At 61.1% G+C, this 18,779-nt stretch overlaps 1 protein-coding gene across 2 annotated transcripts in view; it reads left to right on the forward strand.

Annotated features, from left to right (window-relative positions):
* SH3BP4 (SH3 domain binding protein 4) overlaps positions 1-18,779 on the forward strand; it is a 104,947-nt gene that overhangs the window by 77,482 nt on the left and 8,686 nt on the right. For both annotated transcript variants that reach the window (XM_066345207.1, XM_066345208.1), the window contains exons 3-4: positions 5,222-7,590; positions 14,912-15,100. In XM_066345207.1, coding sequence (XP_066201304.1) covers positions 5,222-7,590; positions 14,912-15,100 — 2,558 coding nt within the window. The remainder of the gene's footprint in view (positions 1-5,221; positions 7,591-14,911; positions 15,101-18,779) is intronic.

An 18,779-nucleotide genomic window follows, 5' to 3' on the forward strand; every position in this document is an offset into this window, starting at 1 on the left:
GACAGAGCCAGATTCTCCCCCAGGGCCCGGATAGAGCCAGATTCTCCCCCAGTGCCCGGACAGAGCCAGATTCTCCCCCAGGGCCCGGACAGAGCCAGATTCTCCTCCAGGGCCCGGACAGAGCCAGATTCTCCCCCAGGGCCCGGACAGAGCCAGATTCTCCCCCAGTGCCCGGACAGAGCCAGATGCTCCCCCAGTGCCCGGACAGAGCCAGATTCTCCCCCAGGGCCCGGATAGAGCCAGATTCTCCCCCAGTGCCCGGACAGAGCCAGATTCTCCCCCAGGGCCCGGACAGAGCCAGATTCTCCTCCAGGGCCCGGACAGAGCCAGATTCTCCCCCAGGGCCCGGACAGAGCCAGATTCTCCCCCAGTGCCCGGACAGAGCCAGATGCTCCCCCAGGGCCCGGACAGAGCCAGATTCTCCCCCAGGGCCCGGACAGAGCCAGATTCTCCCCCAGGGCCCGGACAGAGCCAGATTCTCCCCCAGTGCCCGGACAGAGCCAGATGTTCCCCCAGGGCCCGGACAGAGCCAGATGTTCCCCCAGGGCCCGGACAGAGCCAGATTCTCCCCCAGTGCCCGGACAGAGCCAGATGCTCCCCCAGGGCCCGGACAGAGCCAGATTCTCCCCCAGGGCCCGGACAGAGCCAGATTCTCCCCCAGGGCCCGGACAGAGCCAGATTCTCCCCCAGTGCCCGGACAGAGCCAGATTCTCCCCCAGTGCCCGGACAGAGCCAGATGCTCCCCCAGGGCCCGGACAGAGCCAGATTCTCCCCCAGGGCCCGGACAGAGCCAGATGCTCCCCCAGGGCCCGGACAGAGCCAGATTCTCCCCCAGTGCCCGGACAGAGCCAGATTCTCCCCCAGGGCCCGGACAGAGCCAGATTCTCCCCCAGGGCCCGGACAGAGCCAGATTCTCCCCCAGTGCCCGGACAGAGCCAGATTCTCCCCCAGGGCCCGGACAGAGCCAGATTCTCCCCCAGGGCCCGGACAGAGCCAGATTCTCCCCCAGGGCCCGGACAGAGCCAGATTCTCCCCCAGGGCCCGGACAGAGCCAGATTCTCCCCCAGGGCCCGGACAGAGCCAGATGCTCCCCCAGGGCCCGGACAGAGCCAGATTCTCCCCCAGGGCCCGGACAGAGCCAGATTCTCCCCCAGTGCCCGGACAGAGCCAGATTCTCCCCCAGGGCCCGGACAGAGCCAGATTCTCCCCCAGGGCCCGGACAGAGCCAGATTCTCCCCCAGGGCCCGGACAGAGCCAGATTCTCCCCCAGTGCCCGGACAGAGCCAGATTCTCCCCCAGGGCCCGGACAGAGCCAGATTCTCCTCCAGTGCCCGGATAGAGCCAGATGCTCCCCCAGGGTCCGGACAGAGCCAGATTCTCCCCCAGGGCCCGGACAGAGCCAGATTCTCCCCCAGGGCCCGGATAGAGCCAGATGCTCCCCCAGGGCCCGGACAGAGCCAGATTCTCCCCCAGGGCCCGGACAGAGCCAGATGCTCCCCCAGGGCCCGGACAGAGCCAGATTCTCCCCCAGGGCCCGGACAGAGCCAGATTCTCCCCCAGTGCCCAGACAGAGCCAGATTCTCCCCCAGTGCCTGGACAGAGCCAGATGTTCCCCCAGGGCCCGGACAGAGCCAGATGTTCCCCCAGGGCCCGGACAGAGCCAGATGCTCCCCCAGGGCCCGGACAGAGCCAGATTCTCCCCCAGGGCCCGGACAGAGCCAGATTCTCCCCCAGGGCCCGGACAGAGCCAGATTCTCCCCCAGGGCCCGGACAGAGGGTGGTCAGGCGGCCACCGTTGAGGCCTGGGTCCAGCAGGCCTCCGTCACCCAGTGCCCACAGCTGAAGAGGAGCTTCCTGCTTCAGGCTGTGCCGAGGGAAGACCATCTCGTTTCCATGGTTTCCTTCCAGAGGAAAGGGAGGCAGGGCGGGAGTCGGGGGTCTTTTCTTGGAGGGCCAGTGTGATAGATAGAACGCCTGCTGGCTTCATTGGAGTAGCAGCTCAGGTAGAAATTGCGTTCGTCCTCTGCTTGTTTACCAGGCAGCACAGAGCAGCTTTCCTTTCTTCATTCTTTGTTGTTGTTACAGGAAGGCACAGATGAGCAAACTGTCATAAAACGAGGCACATCCCAGTGGGGGTGGGGTTTATTTGTCAGAAAGAGCTCTGTGCTTGGAACAGACTTTGCCAAGTACATGAGGTTGATAAAACTCACAGGTGTGAAATTATCTTTTTTTTTTCCCCAAAAAAACACACACTGCCCTTGTTTAAGATGACTTCGTTCGGCGGTTCTGAGTCGCCGTCCACTCCGGTAGCGTCGGGGGTGGGAGGCCAAGACACCCATCAATGAGCTGAGTCACTGTTTCAAGTGTTGGGGTTTTTATTCCGGACTGCTTCAGCCGTTGTTTGGAAATAACGTGAACTCTGGGCGGCCGTAAACCCGTGGATTTTAGGGCACGTGGGAGAGGCTGTTTCCGTGTTGTTATTTTTGAAGGACCGGTTTCAGGAGGTTGAGAAAGAGCCTGGCCTCCACCATCTCGTGTCCTGTACACAGTGTGAGGGGCGGCGGGTTCAACCTGGAAATGGAACGGACGGGCCCGGGCGTCAGGGGCAACGGCCTTACGTGTGGAAGGCGGGACCCGGAGTCGGCCCAGACACACGCCAGAGTCTTCTGAGGCTCATCTTTCCTAGGGCCTGGTCACCGGTCCCGGGGTCACCACCTCCAAACACTCTCTGTGTTTTCTAGGGAAATCCCATCCCATTTCTCTTTCTCCTTGGGGAGAGGACAGTTTTTCCTCTTCCCTCCTAGATTCTTTGGCTCACCTAATAATGACATCGACATCAGACAGATGAACCAGAGAAAGCAAATTTAAATACAGTGTGTTCGTAAAGTCATGGTGCACTTTTGACAGATCATAGGGAAGCAACAAAAGACGATAAAAATGTGAAATCTACACCAAATAAAAGGAAAACCCTCCCAGTTTCTGTAGGATGATGTGGCAGCATGTGCGCATGCACAGATGATGACGTAACACCATGTATACAGCGGAGCAGCCCACGGCCATGCCAGTCGAGATGTGGACGGTACAGAGGAAAGTTCAGTGTGTTCTCTGGCTCGCTAAATTCGAATCCGTGACCAAAGTGCAACATGAATATCGGCACATTTATAACGAAGCGCCACCACATAGGAATAACATTACTCGGTGGGATAAGCAGTTGAAGGAAACCAGCAGTTTGGTGGAGAAACCCCGTTCTGGTAGGCCATCAGTCAGTGACGAGTCTGTAGAGGCTATACGGGATAGCTACCTAAGGAGCCCTAAAAAATCTGTGTGTGAGCCCACATCGAACTGCACCTTTTTATGTATAAAACTAGGAGGGTTTTCCCTTTATTTGGTGCAGATTTCACATTTCTATTGTCTTTTGTTGCTTTCCTGTGACCAGTCAAAAGTGCACCATGACTTTGCGGACACACTGTAGATACGTGTGGGAACCCCTGAAGAATGTGAGACCAGGGGTACTAAAGCCAGAAAGGCCCATCGGTCAGGCCAAGCTGAGAAGGAAGAGGTGAGGGTTTGGTGCTCAGAGGAGAGGAGACCATTCACAGGAAGACAGGAGAGCAAACCTTTGATAAACACATGCTCTCCACGCCCCGCAGAGACAGTGGGGCGGGAATGTAATCTCCAGGGCCCACGCCCCACCCGTCCCAGCCCACCAGCCTGACCCCTGGTCCCTGCGGTTCTTTCTGCCTGGTGACCACCCTCTTCCGGGAACAGACCCTCTGTCCACCTCCCGCCAGCAGTTCAGGAAGAGGTCAGAGGCTCTTCCCGGGTCTCTCTCGGGCGTGCTTGTCTTCAGATCAGAATCACCCGCAGGCCACGGTGGCCCGTGCTGGGGGGGGCAGCTTGTTCACCCGCAGGCCACGGTGGCCCGTGCTCGGGGAGGGCAGCTTGTTCACCCGCAGGCCACGGTGGCCCGTGCTGGGGGGGGGCAGCTTGTTCACCCGCAGGCCACGGTGACCCGTGCTGGGGGGGCAGCTTGTTCACCTGCAGGCCACGGTGGCCCGTGCTGGGGGGGGGCAGCTTGTTCACCTGCAGGCCACGGTGGCCCGTGCTGGGGGGGCAGCTTGTTCACCCGCAGGCCACGGTGGCCCGTGCTCGGGGAGGGGGCAGCTTGTTCACCCGCAGGCCACGGGGGCCCGTGCTGGGGGGGCAGCTTGTTCACCCTCAGGCCACGGTGGCCCGTGCTGGGGGGGGCAGCTTGTTCACCCTCAGGCCACGGTGGCCCGTGCTGGGGGGGGCAGCTTGTTCACCCTCAGGCCACGGTGGCCCGTGCTGGGGGGGGGGGCAGCTTGTTCACCCGCAGGCCACGGTGGCCCGTGCTGGGGGGGCAGCTTGTTCACCCGCAGGCCACGGTGGCCCGTGCTGGGGGGGCAGCTTGTTCACCCGCAGGCCACGGTGGCCCGTGCTCGGGGAGGGGGGGGCAGCTTGTTCACCCGCAGGCCACGGGGGCCCGTGCTGGGGGGGGGCAGCTTGTTCTGCTCCCTCTGCTGCCCAGCAGCCGCTCTGGCCCGTCGGTCAGGTAAAGAAAGAAGTTTGATCTGAAATGAGATGTTGGAAGCCCAGGGGCGTGGTGACCGTTCCATCAGGCTGAGTTAGCTGCATTCACGTGGACGGCGGGGAGACTATTCCCGTGGACGGCGGGGAGACTATTCACGTGGGCGGCGGGGAGACTATTCCCGTGGACGGCGGGGAGACTACTCATGTGGACGGCGGGGAGACTATTCACGTGGGCGGCGGGGAGACTATTCACGCGGACGGCGGGGAGACTATTCACGTGGGCGGCGGGGAGACTATTCACGTGGGCGGCGGGGAGACTATTCACGCGGACGGCGGGGAGACTATTCACGTGGACGGCGGGGAGACTATTCACGTGGACGGCGGGGAGACTTCCGTCGTGGCCTCGCCTGACATTGCATGTGGAACGGGGACACAGCCGTGTCTGGTGACCGAACCGTGCCCCCGTTGACGTGTGGATGACACACCGAACTCCACCACGGTCTGTCTCTGCGAGTTTCTCCCCTGGCTCGTTGGCTGTATCTGGTGGCTTCTGTTTCTTTGACCGCCTTCTCCCGTGTTTCGGACGGTGCTCTGCGCTGCCCGCCCCTCCCCACCCCCCCCCACCCCCGCCGGCCACGCCCTGACCTTCTGTTCCGTGTGCTTCTTGCAGTGCCTTCCCCCAGTGCCTTGCTCGCAGACAATCCCACACCTTTCGGGGATGCGAAGGAGGTGATAGCAATCAAGGACTACTGCCCAAACAACTTCACCACCCTCAAGTTCTCCAAGGGCGACCACCTCTACGTCCTGGACTCGTCCGGCGGGGAGTGGTGGTACGCCCACAACACCACGGAGATGGGCTACATCCCCTCCTCCTACGTGCAGCCCTTGAGCTACCGGAACTCCACGCTGAGCGACAGCGGGATGATCGACAATCTGCCCGACAGCCCCGACGACGTGGCCCAGGAGCTGGACCTGCTCGCGGGGTGGACGGACGACAAGAAGGCCTTGGGCAAGACCTACAGTAACAACAACCCCTTCTGGAACGGGCTCCAGACAAACCCGTTCCTGAACGGGAACGCGCCCGCGGTGCCCGGCTTGGAGGAGCTGGCCCCCAGAAACACGGTGGACCTGCTGCTCTTCGATCCGGGCACGGCTTCCTTCACCGAGTCCAGCTCGGCCACCACGAACAGCACCGGCAACATCTTCGAGGAGCTGCCGGCCGCGGGGCCGGCCCACGCGGAGGGGCCGGTCAAGCGGGACAACCCCTTCTTCAGGAGCAAACGTTCCTACAGCCTGTCCGAGCTCTCCGTCCTCCAAGCCAAGTCCGATGCCCCCGACACCTCAGGGGGGTTCTTCCCCGGCTTGAAGTCGCCGGCCCCCGAGCAGTTCCAGAGCCGGGAAGACTTCCGCGCGGCCTGGCTGAGCCACCGGAAGCTGGCTCGGTCCTGCCAGGACCTGGACTTGCTGGGCCAGAGCCCCGGGTGGGGCCAGACCCAGGCGGTGGAGACGAACGTCGTGTGCAAGCTGGACAGCGCCGGGGGCTCCGTGAGGCTCCCCGACACCAGCGTCAGCCTGCACGTGCCCGAGGGCCACGTGGCCCCCGGGGAGACGCAGCAGATCGCGGTGAAGGCGCTGCTGGACCCTCCGCTGGAGCTCAACAGCGACCGCTGCTGCAGCGTCAGCCCGCTGCTGGAGGTGAAGCTGAGCACCCTGGAGGTGAAGACCGTTATCGTCTTGGAGATGAAAGTGTCGGCCGAGGTGAAAAGCGACATTTTCAGCAAAAGCACTGTGGGCCTCCAGTGCCTGAGGAGCGATGTGAAGGAAGGGCCCTACGTCCCCATGCCACTCGCCTACAGCTACGGGGACACGGTCCAGGTGCACTTGGACAACCTGGAGCCCTGCATGTACCTGGCCATCGTCGCCCACGGGCCAAACATTCTCTACCCCTCCACCATATGGGACTTCATCAATAAAAAGGTCACCGTGGGTCTCTACGGCCCCAAACACATTCACCCGTCCTTCAAGACCGTGGTGACCATTTTTGGGCACGACTGTGCCCCCAAGACTCTCCTGGTCAGTGAGGTCACGCGCCAGGCCCCCAGCCCCGCCCCGGTGGCCCTGCAGCTGTGGGGCAGGCACCAGTTCGTCCTGCCCAGGCCCCAGGACCTGCAGGTCTACATGTTCTCCAACACGACCAACTACGAGGTCGGAGCCGGCGAGCAGGCCAAGGTGGTGAGGGCGTTCCAGGTGCGGCTGGGCAAGGTGAGCCGTCTCATCTTCCCCATCACCTGCCAGAACCCCGGCGAGCTCTCCGACTTCACCCTGAGGGTCCAGCTGAAGGACGACCAGGACGCCATCCTGACCCAGTTCTGCGTGCAGACCCCCCAGCCGCCCCCCAAGAGCGCCATCAAGCCGTCCGGGCAGAGGCGGTTTCTCAAGAAGAACGAGGTCGGGAAAATCATCCTCTCCCCGTTCGCCGCCGCCACCACCAAGTACCCGACGTTCCAGGACCGCCCCGTGTCCAGCCTCAAGTTCGGCAAGCTGCTCAAGACCGTGGTCCGGCAGAGCAAGAACCACTACCTGCTGGAGTACAAGAAGGGCGACGGCGTGGCCCTGCTCAGCGAGGAGAAGATCCGGCTGAAGGGGCAGCTGTGGACCAAGGAGTGGTACATCGGCTACCACCAGGGCAAGGTCGGCCTGGTGCACGCCAAGAACGTGCTGGTGGTGGGCCGGGCCCGGCCCAGCCTGCTCGCCGGGCCCGAGCTGAGCACCTCGGAGCTGCTGGAGCAGATCCTGCGGCCCTGCAAGTTCCTCACCTACATCTACGCCTCCGTCCGGACGCTGCTCATGGAGAACATCGGCAGCTGGCGCGCCTTCGCCGACGCCCTGGGCTACGGGAGCCTGCCGCTCACCTGCTTCTGCCGGGCCGAGCTGGACAGCGAGCCCGAGCGGGTGGCCTGCGTCCTGGAGAAGCTGAAGGAGGACTGCAACAACGCGGACAGCAAAGAGCGCAAGTCCTTCCAGAAGGAGCTCATGATGGTGAGGCTGGGCGGGGGTGGGGGCGGGCGGGCGAGGCTGGGGGGTTGGGGAGGGCGGGGCGGGGCGGGGGAGGGCGGGGCGGGGCGGGGCGGGGGAGAGCGGGGCGGGGCGGGGCAGGGGAGGGCGGGGCGGGGGCGAGGCTGGGGGTTGGGGAGGGCGGGGCTGGGGCAGGGGGGAGAGCGGGGCAGGGAGGGCAGGGCGGGGGCGAGGCTGGGGGTTGGGGAGGGCGGGGCTGGGGCAGGGGGGAGAGCGGGGCGGGGCAGGGGGGGGAGAGCGGGGCGGGGCGGGGGCGAGGTTGGGGGGGTGGGGAGGGCAGGGCGGCTGGGCGCATGCTCCGGCCTTTTCCATGACGTGCTCACTTAGGTCCAGTGGGGTTCGGCGTCTGGGCTCCTCTCTGCTCCCTGAGATGGAGGGCAGTGTGCTTGGCATGTGCCTGGAGAAAGGTGTTCACACGGGACTGAGGGACCCCCAAACAGGTCAGGAATCCCTGCGGTGAAGAGCGTTCAGGGCTCCTTTCCCCTGAAATGGGGGCTCCGGTGGGATGGAGACATGTGGGGGCCCTGTGCTCCAACCTCCCCTTTTTAGATCTCCTAGAGAAGCTCTGTACTTTCATCAGATTCCTAGTGGCATCGGTGACCCAGACATTTTAAGAGCCACTGCCCCAAAGTCTGGCTTTGCTGTAAAGAGAATTTTATCCCGGTGTCTTACTTGGTGGTCCCACCCTTTCCCTGGACTGCTCCTCTTCCTCCTTTCGTGTGCATTTGAGCCAGGTCCGAGGACAGCCTCCCGGTTGCCAGCACCATCAGGAATTGGGATCCCGAGAAGTAAAGGGGACGCTGGGGTCACACTACGGGTTACACCCCACCCCCATCCCCGCCACCAGCCAACCCGGAAGCATTTACTGGAAGCCTTCATGGCTCCCTCAGGCCTGGGCTCCGCCCCAGTTCCACACCCCACCTGCAACTCCACGCTTAATCGTTAGATAAGTTCTGGCAGTGGACTTGGCCACGATTAATAATGTCCTTCTCTTGGTCTCTCTGTGGAGTCTGTGCTGGACATTGTCGACTTCACTGTGCAATAGGAGCCGTCTTGGTCCCCTCCCCTGCCCTCCCGATGCTGTGTCCCGTGCGAACACCTTGGTGACTCGGCCATGTGTGTTTCTTCCTTGTTCCACCGGCTCCAGACAGCCTCTGTTGCCTCCTAACTTCGGGGGGGAGGGACTCAGTGCCTCTGGCCTTTCTGTCACTCTCCCCCTCCTCCCCTTCCCCCAGCACCTGCCGTTCTGTGCCTCCTGGAACGGGGGAGCCAGGTGGCTCTGTGTCTCTGTGCCCACGTCCACGAGTGCGCGGCTAGCCGAGGTTCATTCTTTGCACACAGCTCTCCGTGCTGCCCCCTGGAGCCAGGGGACAGAGGGCTGCAGTCCCCTGTGGCGTGGCCACTGCTGCAGGGAGGGGGGCACAGGGCCCCCTGGCAGTGGTCCACGTGGTATGAAGTGTCAGCACACATGGAGCCAAAGGGGGACCTGTACGGCACAGAGGAGGGAGCTGGGAGCGGAGGGGCAACCTTGCCAACCAGGAGACCGTTAGAACAATGGGACAGACCAGACAAGGGGTGGTCATGGCCAGGGGGTGAGCGGGTCAGCAGGGAACCTCCCCTGGACACGTGGGGTGCCCCCCCCAGTGCTGCCTCATGTCCCTCCCTTCAGGACACACCTCACCCTCACCGGCCTGCCTGTAAAATCAGTTCCTCCGCGGGCTCACCCTGCCCACCCCCTGATGGGCCCCGCACAGTGGGCAGGGGCTGGGCGGGGGCTGAGGGGGGGCTGAGCGGGGGCTGAGGGGGGGCTGGGCGGGGGCTGAGGGGGGGCTGAGGGGGGGCTGGGCGGGGGCTGAGGGGGGGCTGAGGGGGGGCTGGGCGGGGGCTGAGGGGGGGCTGAGCGTCCCCCTCACCAGCCTCAGGCTGGAATCCTCCATCCATTACGGAATTACGGAATTACGAGCTCTCCTGGAGCGTGAATGGAGTTGCTGGCGCTTCAGGCAGGAACAGCTCACCATGGTGGGCGGTGGGCGGAGGTGAAGAGTGAACACACCCGCACAGCTCCATCCAGGGAGGCTTTTTTTATCTCATTTCCTTGTTCCTTTTCGGAAGACTGGAGCCATGGCTCCTACACACACACACACACACACACACAATTTAGGGAAGCCAGAACAGATTTTTGAGTTGGCTTCCTTAGGTTAGTTTGTGTGGGAGAGGGCTCTGTGTGGGTCTGGGACCCTCTCCCCCTCCCCCAGCCCCGCACCCACCCACTGGGGTTCCCGGAGTCCCAGGGAGGAGGAAGTGAAACTCGACCTTGGCGGGAAGGTGCCTGGGCCTGCGGGCGAGGCTGGACTTGTGCTGAAGTGAAACTGGCTCTGCCGTGTGCCCCCCCCCCCCCGTGCCCCCCTCCCCCGGCTCCTTCCCTGTCTCCTCCTCATCTCCATGCAGGCAGATCTGAAAGCCCTGCCAGACTTCTAGAAACCACAGACCGGCTTATCCCTGCAGGAGAGTGTTTGAGTTGCGCGGGAAGCCAGGTGTGGTCTTTCCAGGGACTGGGAGATCCCTGAGCAGCCATGCTTCCTGCAGCGTCAGCCTGGGGTCTAGCCCGCGCCCTCGCACAGCCAGACTGTCCCCTCCCCCTCCCCCCAGCCCGCTCTGTGAAGATGGTAATGATCCCTTGCTGTTTGGAAACCGTGATGAAATGAATGAGGCAGGGTGAATGAAGGTTTTGGACAGCAGAGTTGCAGGGAGATGAGAAGGAAAAAGGTCCATCTGTCTGCTGTCATCAGAACGGGGTGCAGGCCCGTCCTCTGCCCCAAGGCCCTGTGAGACCTCCCCTTCCTCCCAGTCCCACATCACGGGGGACCATGCAGGCTCCTTCCACACCAGCCCCTCCGGCCCCTTCACCGGGTCTTGAACACACCTAGCTCGCCCCTGCCTCCATTTGTACATGTGCTATTTCCTCTGCCGGGAGTTCTCTCCCACCACCCCCCGTTTCATGGGGCTGGCTTTTCACCTCCTTCAGGTACCAGCTCAGATCTCCTCTTATAAGACCTTGTGCCTCTGGGTCACTATAAAGCCAGCAGGCAGGGCCGGGGCCACTATCACAGCAGCCCGGCCCATGCAGGTTCGCATTGGATTCGGACAGTCGGTAAAGAAACAGCGGAGCCAAAAGCTGATGGGCCATAGCCTTTAATCCTAGCTTGCACCCGGCGGGCAAGTAAAAACATACACTGGGCTCCAAAACCCAGTCACACTCAGTGCTCACAAAGCCACTGACTTATCCGAGTTTCCTAGAATCAAAGGTTTCTAGCTCACCAGCCTTCTTCTCCTCAGTTCCCCATCTCCTTCCTTATCCCAGATACAAACTCTACACAAACTGGCATCTCACTCAGCACTCCGCCATCTTGGCTGCTTCTCCTGGCCTCCTCCACGTGGCCTCCTTCCGCTGCTGGCTCTACTCTCTCCGCTCTCTCATGCTAACCTCAGGAACCAAGAGCGCAAACTCGCGTTCCGTCCCCATTTTATAGTATAGAAATCCAAACCCTTAATCCAATATACATAACAGGGAAGTCTCTAATACAAAGTCACTTCTCTGAGGCATGATAGAATTGTACCACCTCACACCAAAAAGGGTGGGACAGGCTTAATCCCAAAACCAAGGCTACAAGGATTCTGCTTGCCCCTAGCCCACCCCAACACACATTAATATCACCTGGGCGACTGCCTCCTCGTGTTATCTTTAACAAAGTGAGCATAATACATTTTATCCGCCCAACAGTCACTACACCTCATCATCCATAACGTTGTCTCCGTGCTGCCTTCTAGGTATAACCTCCTTTTGTGAGTCCAGGTGCATCCCTGCCCCTTGCCTCTTCTCAGCCTCGGTCACTCAGGTGGCGGTCAGCCGAGTGTCCCCCTCTGAGTGCCTTTCCCTCAGAATACCAGGACGCCCGGGGGTGGAGGACCTAATTTTCATACTCACCCTGGATTATATACTCTTGTTAAGCCACAAGAGGGCAGATCCTTTTCAGCAGAGGTGGCAGGTGAGAGTTACGGGTCACATGGCAGGGCTGCCGGGTCAGGGGCACCCTCACGAGCGTGTGCATGGGGGGCCCCTGGGCCCTCCCCCCCATCTGACTTGAAACCCGGTGGTCCAGCACTAGCGGGGACGCTGCGGCCAGCCCTCTGCCTCTCCCCTCGCCTGGCCGGGAGCGTTTGCGGCTGGTTGGCCGGGGTCTGCGGTCGGCCCTGTGCTGAGGCCTCGGTGACAGGTTCAGTGCCCGCCGGTGCTGACCTTCAGAGCGGCAGGGGCCTCTGGGTTGGCACAGTGGCCTTGGCTCCGCCCAGGTTTTGTTTTTTCCGGAATGAGAATAGCCCTCATTGGCATTGCTGCTGGTAAGGGCGGCGTGTGCTGCTTTTGCGCTGATACTCCACTGCCGATGAGCAGCAGCTGAGAGCAAGGCTCCCCTCAGGTCCCCCCACAGGTAACCCCGCAGGTCCCCCCACGGATCCCCCCCACGGGTCCCCCCTCAGATGCCCCCGCAGGTAACCCCGCAGGTCCCCCCACAAGCCCCCCACGGATCCCCCACAGGTCCCCCCACGGATCCCCCCACAGGTCCCCCCGTGGGTCCCCCCTCAGGTAACCCCTCAGGTCCCCCCACGGGTCCCCCCTCAGGTCCCCCCACAGATCCCCCACAGGCCCCCCCACGGTCCCCCCACAGGACCCCCCACGGGCCCACCCACAGGGCCCCCCACGGATCCCCCACAGGCCCCCCCATGGGCCCACCCACAGGTCCCCCCACGGATCCCCCACAGGTAACCCCGCAGGTCCCCCCACGGATCCCCCCCACGGGTCCCCCCTCAGATACCCCCGCAGGCCCCCCCACAGGTACCCCCGCAGGTCCCCCCACAGGTAACCCCGCAGGCCCCCCCACGGGTCCCCCCTCAGGTAACCAGGTGGATGTAAGTGCTGCGGTTGTGACCAGTTCCCTGCGGTGTTGCCAGCCAGCGCGGTCCCGCAGGCTGCCTCTCCCAGCTGCGCGTGTGCCCACCGTGGCCGCCCGAGTCACTCAGCGTGGGCAGGTGCTGTTGGCCCCGGGTCCGCGGAAGGGCGTGCGGCACCTGTCTGACCGCGGCCCGCGCTCCGGGAGCTGCGCCCTTGCCCGTGCGTCTCTGCGTGCTCCTCCGCCCGTGTTCTGGACGACACTGCAACGTGCTGGCCCCTCCAGGGACTGGGGAAGACCTCCCCGCTGGCCACAGGGCAGCCAGTGGTCACTTTGGGGAGAGCCAGGCTCGAGAGTGATGGGAAATCATTTTAAAAGTCCCGCAGGTGTGCGGTGGTGTCGCTTGTGCCAGGTGGGTGGCCCCACCGGTGAGCGCACACACTCCCCTCTCTTCCGGAAGCCGAGTCTCGGCGTCGGAGTTTTTGTTTCGTTTCATGAAGAGCAGGAGCTGCAGAGTCTCCGCTGTCTTTTCAGGGAATTAAGTCCTTGACTTGCTTCTGATACTCTTCACGGGTCCCGGAAAAGGTGTTCCGAGTGTGTGGGGAAGTCCAAGTGGAAAACCTGTTATCAGTACGGATCCCTCCCTGGTCAGAACAACACTGTCCTTGTGGAGCACCGAGCTTTCAGCGTGCGGGGCTGTCTCCGCGGCGGGGAGGGGGAAGAATTAGAAAGATGTGGGCCCAAGGGAGTCTCGGTAACCGTCCCCCGGGGTCTTCCGAGGAGCACTTCCTGGAACCGAGTCCTCGGTCGTGGAGGCGACGTTGGTCGGACGCCCTTCCAGGGAACGGCAGAGTGACTTCAGCATGCCCAGCTCCGGATCCCGGGGTCCTGGTGGCTGATGTCACCTGGCCTCTTCTCAGCGCCGTGCTGACTTCCCGTAGGATTAGGGTTGCCCCAGACGCCCAGCAGCCGTCACGTAACTTGGTGTGGGGGGGCCATTTATGTCCCTCCGTGTGCGGACCAGGGAGCCCGTGGGTTTGATTTGATTTGGTTTGGGTTATTTAAGCAGGAATGCTGGGGTCACACAGAGTACGTGGAGACTGTGGGCCCTGTGTCGGCGTCAGGGATCGAGGTGGGCTCGAGACTGTGGGCCTCGTGTCGGCGTCAGGTGCCGAGGTGGCTCGAGACTGTGGGCCCCGTGTCGGCGTCAGGGGTCGAGGTGGGCTCGAGACTGTGGGCCTCGTGTCGGCGTCAGGTGCCGAGGTGGCTCGAGACTGTGGGCCCCGTGTCGGCGTCAGGGGCCGAGGTGGGCTCGAGCTCGCGGGACGAGCAGGGCGTGGCCAGGGCTCTGTCCCCTGACTGGCCTCCTTCCCGGGCTGATGGACGTGCCTTTCCCTCCCGCGTCCCCACAGTCAGTCACCTCTGTCTGAACGCACCTTCAGATCTGACAGGGCACACGCCTACTGACCCTGGAGAACGCTTTTCGACGGGGCGCCCTGTTCCGTCCTGTCTCCTTCGTCTCCCCGCACACAGGGCCTCCACTTGGCCCCCAAAACCCAAGAGTCCTGAGTCTCCATCCAGCTCCAGACCCTAACCAGAGTCTAGGACCCCACACCTTGCCTGCCCACGGAACACTCCCTCTGGCCGGCGCCATCAGCACGTCACACTCCGTCCATCCAGCCTGTCCTCTCGTCCCCCTGGGAGCCCCAGGTCACGCTGTCGGTCTTGGCCGAGGACACAACCCACCCCCAGTTTCCCTGGCGGGAGTGGAAACAAGATGGACATCTGTCATCCCCACTCACCCTGGGTGTCCTGTCCTGGGGGGACCAGGACAAGTTGCCACAAACAAGAGGCTCCAAAGTCCAAGTCTGTCCCCTCGCATCTGGAAGTGTCGGCAGGGCCGGTCCCCTCCCCCCCCCCCCCGAGGCTCTGGGGAGACTCCGGTCCATGCCTCGCTCCTGGCTGTATCACCCCTCGGCCTCAGTCTCTGGACGTCTCCCCTCTGTCTCTGTGTCCGCTCCTGTCCTGTTAGGATGCCAGGCACTGGATGAGGGGTCTGCTCTAATTCCGTATGACCTCACTTGAGCTAATTACACCTGCAAAGACCCTCCTTCCGAGTACGGCCACCAGCTGAGGTCTCGGTAGATGTGGCTCTGGGGCGGGACACGGTTAAACCGTGTCTTCCCCACAAATGCTCAGCTTTCCTGTGGGTCTCAGTGGGGCAGAGCTTCGAGGGTGTGTCACAGGCGGTACGTCGGGCGGGGCACGTTGGCCCCACGTCGGGGATCGAGCAGCCGGAACCTGCCCTCTGCCTCACCTCACGCCCTGCCCCCCCCCAGGCCTTACTGAAGATGGACTGCCAGGGCCTGGTGGTCAGACTCATCCAGGACTTTGTGCTCCTGACCACGGCTGTCGAGGTGGCGCAGCGCTGGCGGGAGCTGGCCGAGAAGCTCGCCAAGGTGTCCAAGCAGCAGATGGATGCGTACGAGTCTCCCCACCGGGACAGGAACGGGGTCGTGGACAGTGAGGTGAGCTGGGCAGCACCTCTTGCCTCCTGCACACCGCAGTCGTGGCGACGTCTGTTGTATAGCGTGTTTGTGAGGATGCACACAGTGAGTCTAGAGCGTGTTTGTGAGGATGCGCACAGTGAGTCTAGAGCGTGTTTGTGAGGGTGCGCACAGTGAGTCTAGAGCGTGTTTGTGAGGATGTGCACAGTGAGTCTAGAGCGTGTTTGTGAGGGTGCGCACAGTGAGTCTATAGAGTGTGAGGATTCGCACAGTGAGTCTAGAGCGTGTTTGTGAGGATGCGCACAGTGAGTCTAGAGCGTGTTTGTGAGGATGCGCACAGTGAGTCTAGAGCGTGTTTGTGAGGATGCGCACAGTGAGTCTATAGCGTGTTTGTGAGGATGTGCACAGTGAGTCTAGAGCGTGTTTGTGAGGGTGTGCACAGTGAGTCTAGAGCGTGTTTGTGAGGATGCGCACAGTGAGTCTAGAGCGTGTTTGTGAGGGTGTGCACAGTGAGTCTAGAGCGTGTTTGTGAGGATGTGCACAGTGAGTCTAGAGTGTGAGGATGCGCACAGTGAGTCTATAGAGTGTGAGGATGCACACAGTGAGTCTATAGCGTGTTTGTGAGGATGTGCACAGTGAGTCTAGAGCGTGTTTGTGAGGGTGCGCACAGTGAGTCTATAGAGTGTGAGGATTCGCACAGTGAGTCTAGAGCGTGTTTGTGAGGATGCGCACAGTGAGTCTAGAGCGTGTTTGTGAGGGTGCGCACAGTGAGTCTAGAGCGTGTTTGTGAGGGTGCGCACAGTGAGTCTAGAGCGTGTTTGTGAGGGTGCGCACAGTGAGTCTATAGCGTGTTTGTGAGGATGCGCACAGTGAGTCTAGAGCGTGTTTGTGAGGGTGCGCACAGTGAGTCTAGAGCGTGTTTGTAAGGGTGCGCACAGTGAGTCTAGAGCGTGTTTGTGAGGGTGCGCACAGTGAGTCTAGAGCGTGTTTGTGAGGGTGCGCACAGTGAGTCTAGAGCGTGTTTGTGAGGGTGCGCACAGTGAGTCTAGAGCGTGTTTGTGAGGGTGCGCACAGTGAGTCTAGAGCGTGTTTGTGAGGATGCGCACAGTGAGTCTAGAGCGTGTTTGTGAGGGTGCGCACAGTGAGTCTAGAGCGTGTTTGTGAGGGTGCGCACAGTGAGTCTAGAGCGTGTTTGTGAGGATGCGCACAGTGAGTCTAGAGCGTGTTTGTGAGGGTGCGCACAGTGAGTCTAGAGCGTGTTTGTGAGGGTGCGCACAGTGAGTCTAGAGCGTGTTTGTGAGGGTGCGCACAGTGAGTCTAGAGCGTGTTTGTGAGGGTGCGCACAGTGAGTCTAGAGCGTGTTTGTGAGGGTGCGCACAGTGAGTCTAGAGCGTGTTTGTGAGGATGCGCACAGTGAGTCTAGAGCGTGTTTGTGAGGATGTGCACAGTGAGTCTAGAGCGTGTTTGTGAGGGTGCGCACAGTGAGTCTATAGAGTGTGAGGATTCGCACAGTGAGTCTAGAGCGTGTTTGTGAGGATGCGCACAGTGAGTCTAGAGCATGTTTGTGAGGATGCGCACAGTGAGTCTAGAGCGTGTTTGTGAGGATGCGCACAGTGAGTCTATAGCGTGTTTGTGAGGATGTGCACAGTGAGTCTAGAGCGTGTTTGTGAGGGTGTGCACAGTGAGTCTAGAGCGTGTTTGTGAGGATGTGCACAGTGAGTCTAGAGTGTGAGGATGCGCACAGTGAGTCTATAGAGTGTGAGGATGCACACAGTGAGTCTATAGCGTGTTTGTGAGGATGTGCACAGTGAGTCTAGAGCGTGTTTGTGAGGGTGCGCACAGTGAGTCTATAGAGTGTGAGGATTCGCACAGTGAGTCTAGAGCGTGTTTGTGAGGATGCGCACAGTGAGTCTAGAGCGTGTTTGTGAGGGTGCGCACAGTGAGTCTAGAGCGTGTTTGTGAGGGTGCGCACAGTGAGTCTATAGCGTGTTTGTGAGGGTGCGCACAGTGAGTCTATAGCGTGTTTGTGAGGATGCGCACAGTGAGTCTAGAGCGTGTTTGTGAGGGTGCGCACAGTGAGTCTAGAGCGTGTTTGTGAGGGTGCGCACAGTGAGTCTAGAGCGTGTTTGTGAGGGTGCGCACAGTGAGTCTAGAGCGTGTTTGTGAGGGTGCGCACAGTGAGTCTAGAGCGTGTTTGTGAGGGTGCGCACAGTGAGTCTAGAGCGTGTTTGTGAGGGTGCGCACAGTGAGTCTAGAGCGTGTTTGTGAGGGTGCGCACAGTGAGTCTAGAGCGTGTTTGTGAGGATGCGCACAGTGAGTCTAGAGCGTGTTTGTGAGGATGCGCACAGTGAGTCTAGAGCGTGTTTGTGAGGGTGCGCACACTGAGTCTAGAGCGTGTTTGTGAGGGTGCGCACAGTGAGTCTAGAGCGTGTTTGTGAGGGTGCGCACACTGAGTCTAGAGCGTGTTTGTGAGGGTGCGCACGGTGAGTCTAGAGCGTGTTTGTGAGGATGCGCACGGTGAGTCTATAGAGTGTGAGGATTCGCACGGTGAGTCTATAGCGTGTTTGTGAGGATGTGCACAGTGAGTCTAGAGCGTGTTTGTGAGGGTGCGCACAGTGAGTCTATAGAGTGTGAGGATGCGCACAGTGAGTCTATAGCGTGTTTGTGAGGATGCGCACAGTGAGTCTATAGCGTGTTTGTGAGGATGCACACAGTGAGTCTAGAGCGTGTTTGTGAGGGTGCGCACAGTGAGTCTATAGAGTGTGAGGATTCGCACAGTGAGTCTAGAGCGTGTTTGTGAGGATGCGCACAGTGAGTCTAGAGCGTGTTTGTGAGGATGTGCACAGTGAGTCTAGAGTGTGAGGATGCGCACAGTGAGTCTATAGAGTGTGAGGATGCGCACAGTGAGTCTATAGCGTGTTTGTGAGGATGTGCACAGTGAGTCTAGAGCGTGTTTGTGAGGGTGCGCACAGTGAGTCTATAGAGTGTGAGGATGCGCACAGTGAGTCTATAGCGTGTTTGTGAGGATGTGCACAGTGAGTCTAGAGCGTGTTTGTGAGGGTGCGCACAGTGAGTCTATAGAGTGTGAGGATTCGCACAGTGAGTCTAGAGCGTGTTTGTGAGGATGCGCACAGTGAGTCTAGAGCGTGTTTGTGAGGGTGCGCACAGTGAGTCTAGAGCGTGTTTGTGAGGGTGCGCACACTGAGTCTAGAGCGTGTTTGTGAGGGTGCGCACAGTGAGTCTAGAGCGTGTTTGTGAGGGTGCGCACGGTGAGTCTAGAGCGTGTTTGTGAGGGTGCGCACGGTGAGTCTAGAGCGTGTTTGTGAGGATGCGCACGGTGAGTCTAGAGCGTGTTTGTGAGGGTGCGCACGGTGAGTCTAGAGCGTGTTTGTGAGGATGCGCACGGTGAGTCTAGAGCGTGTTTGTGAGGGTGCGCACGGTGAGTCTAGAGCGTGTTTGTGAGGGTGCGCACGGTGAGTCTAGAGCGTGTTTGTGAGGGTGCGCACGGTGAGTCTAGAGCGTGTTTGTGAGGGTGCGCACGGTGAGTCTAGAGCGTGTTTGTGAGGGTGCGCACGGTGAGTCTAGAGCGTGTTTGTGAGGGTGCGCACGGTGAGTCTAGAGCGTGTTTGTGAGGGTGCGCACGGTGAGTCTATGGCGTGTTTCTGAGGGTGCGCACGGTGAGTCTATAGAGTGTGAGGGT

The sequence above is a fragment of the Saccopteryx leptura genome, chromosome 7, assembly GCF_036850995.1.
Source record: "Saccopteryx leptura isolate mSacLep1 chromosome 7, mSacLep1_pri_phased_curated, whole genome shotgun sequence".
Classification (NCBI taxonomy): Eukaryota; Metazoa; Chordata; class Mammalia; order Chiroptera; family Emballonuridae; genus Saccopteryx; species Saccopteryx leptura.